The 10462-nt window shown below is 38.9% G+C and overlaps 1 protein-coding gene across 1 annotated transcript in view; it reads right to left on the minus strand.

The window, feature by feature from the left end:
• Positions 1-150: 150 nt before the first annotated feature.
• The window catches only part of LOC111874030 (Golgi pH regulator), a gene marked incomplete at its 5' end in the record, with an annotated part of 16071 nt that continues 5759 nt past the window's right edge, over positions 151-10462 (minus strand). Inside the window, 6 exon segments of the mRNA XM_033755302.1 lie at positions 151-562; positions 1198-1263; positions 2084-2269; positions 3512-3693; positions 4674-4873; positions 7009-7234. Coding sequence (XP_033611193.1) covers positions 362-562; positions 1198-1263; positions 2084-2269; positions 3512-3693; positions 4674-4873; positions 7009-7234 — 1061 coding nt within the window. The 3' untranslated portion in view covers positions 151-361.

Consider the following 10462-nt stretch of genomic DNA (forward strand, 5'->3'; position numbering starts at 1 on the left):
CTGAAGAAAGCAGTCTTCTGGGATTTGGCACCATGTATATGTGGTGTTAACCGACGTTTCGGAGGAACGTATCGCCTCCATTTTACCGTTTCTCACGGTCTCTTTGCTTGCAGATTTCTTATATTTTTTCTTCTACCCTGAAGATGGAGGCGATATGTTCCTCCGAAACGTCGGTTAACACCACATATACATGGTGCCAAATCCCAGAAGACTGCTTTCTTCAGAGGGTGACTACTTTGAAGGGATTCATAATTTTGACCTTCCCTATACCAGAAGTTCCAGAAATTCTTGATCTGACCCAGTATCTTGTCTTATTATCTCTGAACAAGATTTAAATACAAGCTGACAGCTGCGGTTCTGGCTATCCAGCCTCTCCCGGTCCTTGTTTGTGTGCCAAGTACAGGAAACCAATTGATGACAGGGCACTCACAAGAAAGATAACATCAAACCAGCGATGGTAGAAATTAAACTGGAGTTCCCCCAACACTTGGGTGATAATGGTTCGGTACTCTGCTGGCATGTTCATCCTCATCAGCAAGACTGATGACACAAAGTACATTCCCTGCAACAATATAATTATATACTTCCACATACGTACATCACTGAAGTACATATCTTGAATAGACAAAATCAACATTCTAACAAGTCAGTGTATCAGAATGAAGTTAAGAATAAATACATTTCACAGATCAATAGGTCAATACGCCAGGGATTTATTCCTCCATATGCAAGTATACTTCATCTTATTGCTGCATGAAATTTCTCTCTGATGGTAGGGGCTAGCAATGATGGAAATATGATCCATAAGATAAGATTACGCACTATTAATAGTAACTAGTACAGTTTAATTCTTGCACACTCAACAAAAATAGCATGTTCACTCTTTCTGAGGGAGGGGGTATGGGGAGACTGATTCTGCGTTTGCAAGGTGGCAATGAGTAGAGCTGGGTTGTGCTGCTGATGTTTCAGAGATTCTTACAGTCTGTTACAGTTCAGTGCCACCACCAAAAGCAAAAGCCTGAAATATAAAACTCAACCACTGAGATACACTACACATTTATCAGCAGGAACAGAATATTCAGAACACGGGGGATGGGGGGGGGTGATGTATGGAATAAGACTGGAAAGCGTGAAGTCATTGCAATACCTGTACAATGCTGGTTGGAAAACAGTCAACTCGGTCAGTACTTTACTCACCATAATTTGTGCCAAAACAAGCACAATGATGTCTGATGACTTACTGCTCGAAATGGCATAGAAGAACTGTAACAAACAGTGACACAAAGTATTAACAATATAAAACATTTAACACACATGCATGTTACTGCCTTTGGGATGTGATGCCACATAGTCTGGTAGACATTTACTGATGTTTCAGAGAAATGTGCTGCCTCTATTTTCAGTTCAGAAGAGTAGGCCCAGACAGCCATCTTCAGAGTCACTACTCTGACGTCCTCATATCTCATAGGGATACAACCAGGAACAAAGTAAATCCTCAGATAAGGGGTAATATAACACCACTTGGGGGGGGGAGGTAAAGCTGTCCCTGTAACAGGCTGTGAAGGCCTGTAGGGTTTGTGAGAAGTCGAGGTCCCTACATCTTCTAGACAGTTGGGTCACAGATGGTGGTGAGGTTGTCAGCCTTATGTGCTGGCTGCCCTTAAACCTCAAGATATATTCCTGGTACTCATTTTTGTTAGAGGTTGAGTCGACCCCAGGGCCATAGTGCGGCTGGAAGGATTAGGTAAATTTAAAAAATCCAATGATCTCATCGGGAAATGAACCCACAACCTTGACGCAGCCTACACTGGTATCTTACTTGGCTAATTCAACCCTGAAAATTAAGGTGATGTGTTCCTCAAAAACATCTGTTTACTTTCAACAGACTACATGGTGTTCTATCCCAGAATATAGTACTCTTCATAACTACTGCTGTAAGAACCTCAAATCCTACATATGTTTACTTCTCTTTGGAGTTTGTCTGATTCACTTCATTAAAGCTTTTGAACCGAATTGTATATACTTTGTAGGATTTGAGGTTTTCACAACGGTGACTATGTAGAATGCCATCTTCTGTATATACCTTGGTGAGAGTAAGCAGAAGCCCTCGGATGGAGGTGACCACAATGCAGCCCACCAAAAAGAAGGATATGTGTTGAGACCAAAATGTTACATCAATATTGATTCCAACCCAGTGAACTGCTATTTCCATACCTCGTGTAACTGGATCTTTCTTTCCCACACGATCAAAAACGATGTTGATGGTTGACTGCAAAAAGAAGAAAACTTAAACTATAGTGATCCAAATGAATTCTGTACACATACTGATTAGGGCTCTTTTTTTTTGTTTTTCTTGGCACTACAGCCCCAGTGGGCCTGGGCCTACCTCCATGAACTTCTCAGTTCACTTAGGTTTTCCTAGATCTTACACATTCGGTAGGAATCCTTGGGCAGGTGATCAGCTTGTCGCAAGGCCTCTACCTGTACACAAACACAGAAAATGCACACACACAAACTTAACATCCATGCCCTGAGTGGGATTCGAACCCATGATCCCAGTTTCCAAGCGAGCAAAGACAGTACATGCCTTAGACCACTCGGCTACTGTGACCGGCAATTAAGGCTCTTAATTTTCAATTTCCTAATAATTATAGCATGAAACTTCATAAGCCCAAGTTCATCCTGGGCAAAATTCACACTATGTTCACTACAGCAGATAGAATTCTCTAAACTGAAATGAGAAAGAGCTTGCTTAAGACAGAAGAAAGATGACCATTAGAATCTGCAGTAATGAAGATTTATAAGCAAAAGGTGCACAAAAGCTATGGAGGAAAATGGACACACTGGGGAGGTATTAATATGATTTCAGAGTTTTTTATGTTATCATTCTGTGAGACATCATTCTTAAAAGACTTCAGAGTTGCTGTCACTTGAAATGAGATCAGCAAGAAATGTTCTGGCTCAGTACAGGACTGGGTACAGTAACTTACTGTTCAAACAAAATATAAAAAATCTGGATCTTACAGTGTGATCTGTTGGGTTATGTATGATACTATGTGGCCTGGTAGATGTTTACTTAATTTTAAGGAACATACTGCCTCGATCTTCAGGGTAATCCTATTAGACTATATGGCATCGTGGCCCAGAAAACCCTAATATGAATTTTCACTACTGTGAAAACTCCTATGTCAATAACTGGATATGGCAGTACAGCATAATTTCAATCTTCAGCAAACTTATCCAAATAGCATTCCTGTTGAGCGTCAGAATGAATACATTGCTTTTCAAATTCAAATAAAATAAAGTGGACAAACTGAGGTGTTGCATGTTAATGTAAAAAACCTTATTTCAGAACTCCGATTTTTTTGGTTAGTTTTAATGAACTGTAACTGTGTTAAAAAGATTAGAAGCAAATTCAACCAATTAGTCACTATGAACAAGGTAAGATTTTTGTTTCAAGCCACAGCACTTTAACATGTAAAATCACTATAGTTTAAAGTACTGGACTTACTATGCAAATCTTCCACATGCAGTAGAGAGAGAAAAAGTAGCCCAGAAAGTTGAAGTATTTCCCCTGAAAAGTTGAGGCCCACTGCAATCGTTCCTGCATAATGTGCATATCATGTGCTTCCAGAAACAGCTGCCGGCTCAATTCCTCCAGTGCCGCAATCTCCTGCTTCAGCTGCCAAATATCTCAAGAAACTTTATTAAGGAAACGCTTTTAACTTGCATGGAATAAATAAGATACTGATCCAGTACCCATGAGGATGAAAATAAAAGATCCTACAATTGCAATTCTTGAACATTTTCTGATGCAGACTAAAAAGCAAGTTGTTTTATGTCAAGGACAGAGATAGAAAATGAGTGTTCTAAAACTTCTACAGACTGATGTCTGCAAAAGATTTTGTGCTTAAATTTTAATTCCTACTTTTGTCTGTAAATTGTAGTTTTCTGTAATTATGCAGTAAAAGGTAATGCCATGAAGGTGTATGGGGGAGTGGATGTATAGATCCATATTTTCTTGGTTTTGGCACTAGTTGGAGGTGAATGGTCATCTTCACACCCCGCCTGCTTTTACCCCCTGTAAAAGTAAGCTCCCTGTACTCATTGAATAGTAGGTTGGGTGGACCCCAGAGCCAGTCTGGATGACATGGAGAAAATTCTTGACCCTACCAGGACTCGAAATCTGATCCTTTGGTTGTACAGCCCATAGCCAGTCGCTATACCGGCTCCTGTAGTTATGCAGCAGCCATCAAAATTATGTCTGATTGTTCTTGATAAGTCCATTTAACTGCACATGGTTTGACAGTTGCACGAGGCACAAGATGTCTTCGCCTCCTCAGACACTGCGATCATGGGTCTGAATGCCACTCAAGGCATGGATGCAGATCTGCATTCTTTCTGTGTCAGTGTTGTCCTGTGTTGGTAGCAACCTTGTGACAGACTGATCCCCCATTCAAGGAGCCCCATGAAATGTCTGTTAGATTCACAGTTTTCAGATTAATTTTCAAAAGAAAAAAGGTCAGAGGGCCTAATCCATTGGATGAGGAGGAAGAAAGGGATGAACTAACATTCATCTGAGGTACTATGGGTCTTATGTATGACACCAAAGAAAGACTAAAACCAGATCATATTCTCTCAACTGTGAACACCTTATCTTGAAGAAAGGATACTTTCCCCAGTCCCTTTGCTGACAGATGTTGTGACTGTCTTCAACATTCCCCAAATCCCAGAACTGCCCTGGGTATTTTGTGGTCCATTTACAACTGAGCCTTTCTTGGCTAAAGCTATGCGTTTCTTCTTCACAAGGATCATGTCCATAGTCTGCATCAATCGCTTCTCGATTGCCTGAATATCAGATGGCATAACAGGCCTGGAAATAGAAGCATGGTATGAAAAATACATAAGTGAAATACACTGCACATATTTTTATACATTCTGGGGTTTGAACTGTAACCATGGACTAACACAGTAGCTAATGACTAATCATATTATGTTCATCATAATAGCAATAATACAAAGACAAGGTAGTTTATGTAGTTTATAAAATTCATATTAAAAAATTTTCTCACAAAAAACTCCGTGTTTTTTAGTCCGCAAGTAAACTATTATAGCTTACTACAAGCAATATATTCTACCTAAATTTACAACATTTCAAAATTCAGAAACTGTATTATTGTGGAACAAATATTCAATTTAACTCTCCTACTCAAATATTTTCCTACTTCAAAATTCAGCTGGGAAATGGCAAAGAAACTGCAAACATCAGTCTGGACTGCTTTTTCAACATTTACGGGGTGGCCCACGAAATGATCCAGAATGTGATCTATTAATAAAATCTTTATTTCAATGACAATACTAGAAACTAACATACAAAAAGAAAGACCACTGCATGGAGATTTGCCCTCTGTGAATCAAGTGTTCAATATGGAATTGAGAGCATGCAACAAGATATGTGCCGTTGGGTAATCAACAACATCACAGTTTGTGTTGAAAAAATTGCCAGACGTAATGGTGGTCATAATGAACATTTGATTCACACAGAATAAATCTCTGTGTAATGGTTTTTCTTTTTGTATGTTAGTTTTAAGTATTATGATTGAAATAAGGATTTTATTAATAGATCGAATACTGGATCATTTCTTGCACCACCCTGTACAATAGTAGGTAAAGGTAGAAAAGACTGTCTGGAGAGAAGCTTGCAGTAGGGACCAAAATTTTATGATGTACTTTCTACTTTTGGGGGCATTTGGTAGTATAGTTGGTTGAGGCACTATGCTACAAGCTGGAAGGTCATGGGTTCAATTCCCAATGGGGTCACTGGATTTTTTCAATTTACCTAATCCTTCCAGGTGCACTGTGGTCCTGGGGTCAGCTCAGCCTGTAACAGAAATGAGTACCAGGAATTTTCCTGGGGGGATAAAGGGCAGCCAGCACATAAGGCTGACAACCTTACCTCCATCTGTGAGCCAACTGTCTAAAAAATGTGGGAACTACCTCTCACAACCCTATGGATCTCCATGGTTTGTTACAGGGACAGTTTTACATTTTTTTACACACCTTTAGCTCCTTATGATGGTAAGTGCTCCATCTTGTCTTAACCAGTGGCTTAGCATCATGGAACACTTGATATAGAGCATATATCAAACTACTTCTTCTTCAGAAGAAGAAAGCCGTGAAGCATGCATAATCCAAAAATCATAAAAGATGAAGAATTATTTGTGTGTATGCGGACAAAATTTGACATATCATTGTGTGTGTAGATATAGTGATTTTGTTCTAAATCTGAGTACCCAAAATTCATAGTCATGCTACACCACTGGTTTTAATATTTATAGTGCAAAACAGAATTAAAGAGCACTTACCTAACTACATATGGTACATCCAGTGATGGACGTGCTTTTCTTCTCTTGTCAGTGCCAAGCTTACTAACCATAAGAGTGCAGAGTGATGTTCAAATTTGGAAGGACACAACTTAAAACATGGTAATTTTCCTAATTTTGCATCTCCCTTTAAACTTCACATTCATTTATTTATTTCTGACAGAGCTAAACAACAGCAGAGCTATTACAATGAACAATCACAAATTTGTCTGTTAAAGAAACCAATCGACACTACATATAGGGAAAAATTATTGATTTCTTGTGCTCTGTAAAGCATGCACCGCAACAAAGATGTTCCACATAAAATATATATTTCATGTCAAGCATTAATTTCTTGAAGTACATCCTTTCAATTAATCTGAAAAAAATCAATCTAAATATCATATAAAGTAGGAGTTACAATGTGCTGACATGGACTAGAATTCAATTCACACAAACTTCAATAAAGCCTCTTCCCTGCTGGTATCAAATTATTTAAGCTATATTCAGCAGTTTAAGAGAAAAAAACTCAGAGACAGACAGACAGACATGACCATCTTATGCATTTTGTGCAGAGTATATAAAAATTTGTATAACCAAAGAAGAAGGTTTAGCAAACACAACTTATTCTACATGATATAATCACCTCATGAAATAAGCCATGGATGTGTAGGGGTAATTAACAGCACCAAAGCCTGAAAGAAGAGCCATAACAGTGACACCAATGACTCCTATGCGGCTGATGCCTTGCTCAATGGACAAGATCCCCTGCTTGGGGCTCAATATGGGGAATGGATCACCGACTTTCCAGAATAGGTAGATATAGACTAGCCAGATCAAAATGGTCAATGGCCGTATCATCTGCAGTCTCACTGAAACATTCATATTCATAAGTCACAAATTACCATCATGTAAAGCCAAGGTACATGTGTGTTACATATGACATTTCTATGGTTGTAAAATACGAAGGGGGACCCAAAAATAACCGGAAACGACCTGTTGCGCGCGCACGCTTTGTAGTTACGAGTTGTGCTGCTAGGTGGTGTTAGCTGGGGGTCTCCCGCGACTGTTAGTGAGCTGGCGTCAGTCTGAGTTAAGTGGTTTGTCTGTGGTGCTCTGTTGTGTGTGTTCCTGTTTCAACCCTTTGGCGATTAGTGAGATGGCCGACCAGAAGGAACAAAGAGTGTGCGTGAAATTTTGCTTTCTGTTAGGGAAAACTGCAGCCGAGACTGTTGGGATGCTTCGGCAAGCCTNCGCCAAAGGGTTGAAACAGGAACGCGCACAACAGAGCACCACAGACAAACCACTTAACTCAGACTGATTCCAGCTCACTAACAGTCGCGGGAGACCCCTAGCTAACACCACCTAGCAGCACAACTCGTAACTACAAAGCATGCGCGCGCAACAGGTCGTTTCCGGTTATTTTTGGGTCCCCCCTCATAGTTCCAAACATTCATGATCAATTAGGCATGCAATTCTGGGGCTTCAGTGAGTTCCAGATCCAAGGGAGATTGGTTTAAAAATTAACCGATTTTTTCAAATGTAAATTAGGGAGAAATACGGAGGTAAAGGTAAAGCTATACCTGTAATAGGCCATGAAGGCCCATAGGGTTGTGAAACATTGAGGCTCCCACATCTTATAGACAATCAGTTCACAGATGGCGGTAAGGTTTTCAGCCTTATGAGCCGGCCGCCCTTTACGCCCCAGGAAAATACCTGGGTGTAGGCTTTCTTATATACATCATTTATTTTTTTTTCATGGCATTATATTCCATGTTATCATGACAATATGGTGTTTACTTGAGTTGCAGATGGAGGGACAACATATACATATGACCAGTAGCTGAAAATATATCAAAAAAGTGGCAGGCATAATTAAAGGATTGAGTAATAAAAAATCAACGGGAATAGATGAGCTATACAAGTCTCTCTGAATTACACACTCCAAATATAACTGTACTACAGCACACACAAAGTCTTGAAAGCACACAATAAGTCTTCCACTCGCTGACTTCTTAGTTATCGCACACTGTCACATAAAATCTTGTAACCATGCTTTCGAGTCTTCTTACCGCGACTGCTGCTATATTTCAACTCAACTCATAGGCAGTGTGGTTCACTTATATAGTCACAGTGCTTGCCTGTTACGCAATCGGTACTGCTGTTGGCTGTTACCCGTGTCACAGCTGCGTTGCGTGATAAGTCACCATGCAGAGGGGGGGGGGGNNNGGAGCGCTGACTCACCCGCCACGTCACTGCTGGGGGGGAGGGTTTTTCCATTGCGCAACATGTCACAGTATATTATTAAGAAATGTTATCCTAAAATAACAACTGCTTTGACACATATAATAACTCTGTCACTCTCAACTGGGCATTTTCCTGATCAACTAAAAATTGCAAAAGTGAAACCTTTGTATAAGAAAGGATGTGATACAGAAGTTTGGAATTATAGACCAGTTTCACTAATTTCTGTTTCTTGAAACATAATAGAAAAAAATCATACAGAAAAGACTTTTATCATTTTTGAATAATTACAGCATAATTAACAATAAACGGCATGGTTTCTGTAAAGGGAAATCAACAAATACTGCAACTGCAGAGTTTATAGAAAAGGTCTACAAATCATTGGATGAGAGGCAAATAAGTATAGGGACATTTCTGGATCTGTCAAAGGCATCTGACTGAGTTGATCATGATATATTGCTAAGGAAGATGACAAGAATGGGAATAAGAGGGGTTGCACTAAAATGGTTTCAATCATATCTAGAAAACCGGGAACAAAAAGTGGAAATTACATACAGATGTAAAGAAACTAATGAAATCACTAGCTATCTATCGCGAAAGAGACACACAGGACATGGAGTCCCACAAGGTTCTGTTCTCGGACCAGTGTTGTTTTTGCTATATATCAATGATCTAGAAGCCGGCATTGAACATGGAAGATCAACGTTTATTTTTGCTGACGATACTAGTATTCTTATAACAGGCAATAGTGCTAATGATGCCCAAAGGAAAATAAATAAAACAATAAATGCACTCACATAGTGGTTTGAAAGGAATAAATTAATTATTAATAAAGAAAAAACAACAGCAATATCCTTTCTTCAACCTCAAAAAGTACAAGTTGAATGCCCATCAGTAAAGCTCTATGATACAGTCATCAATTATACAGAGCATACAAAATTTTTGGGAGTTTGGTTGGATAAGAATCTAAGGTGGACTGCACATACTCATCAACTAGCAAATAAATTATGTAAAATATGTTTTGCCATTCATAATGTTATATTTTAGCGTCCTGTTGTACTGATTTTCATCCATGATATGTATACAGTGGCTGTCTTGTAGTGCACTCAATTTCACCTGTCACTTCACAACATGTTTCAGCAACACAGTGCCATCATCAGGTGTCCCAATTACGTCAATCTATTGCATTGCTTGCCCTCATATGTTTTCACAACACCATTTAAAAAGTATTTAAAAAGTCCGTATTTGTCAACTATGATAAATTTACACTCGCTAAAACTTGTTAAGATAATTCATCTTATTTGTCTTAATTAAAACTTGCATGTGGTTCGTTCACTACGGGGTCGTTTTTCTTATTTTCTGTGTAAACCGCGTCTTGTGATGTGTGTTCCCTTCTTAGCTGCTAGTGTTTTTAAATCGTTACATATATTACCTTTACCATGTCTGTATATACTACAAGAAATTCTAGTTTACATAAAAACCAATTTGAATGTTTTCATAACCAATTCAGGCATACACTTGCACAATACAAGGAGAAAAGATGACCTGTTCATAGTGCCATGTAATATGAGTCTATACAAAAAGAATTTCAATAATATTGGACTTCATATGTTACATCAGTTGCCACAGTATATTAAAGAGATACCAGTNTTTTTGGGAGTTTGGTTGGATAAGAATCTAAGGTGGACTGCACATACTCATCAACTAGCAAATAAATTATGTAAAATATGTTTTGCCATTCATAATGTTATATTTTAGCGTCCTGTTGTACTGATTTTCATCCATGATATGTATACAGTGGCTGTCTTGTAGTGCACTCAATTTCACCTGTCACTTCACAACATGTTTCAGCAACA

This window comes from Cryptotermes secundus, unplaced genomic scaffold (genome assembly GCF_002891405.2).
Source record: "Cryptotermes secundus unplaced genomic scaffold, Csec_1.0 scaffold1683, whole genome shotgun sequence".
Taxonomy (NCBI): domain Eukaryota; kingdom Metazoa; phylum Arthropoda; class Insecta; order Blattodea; family Kalotermitidae; genus Cryptotermes; species Cryptotermes secundus.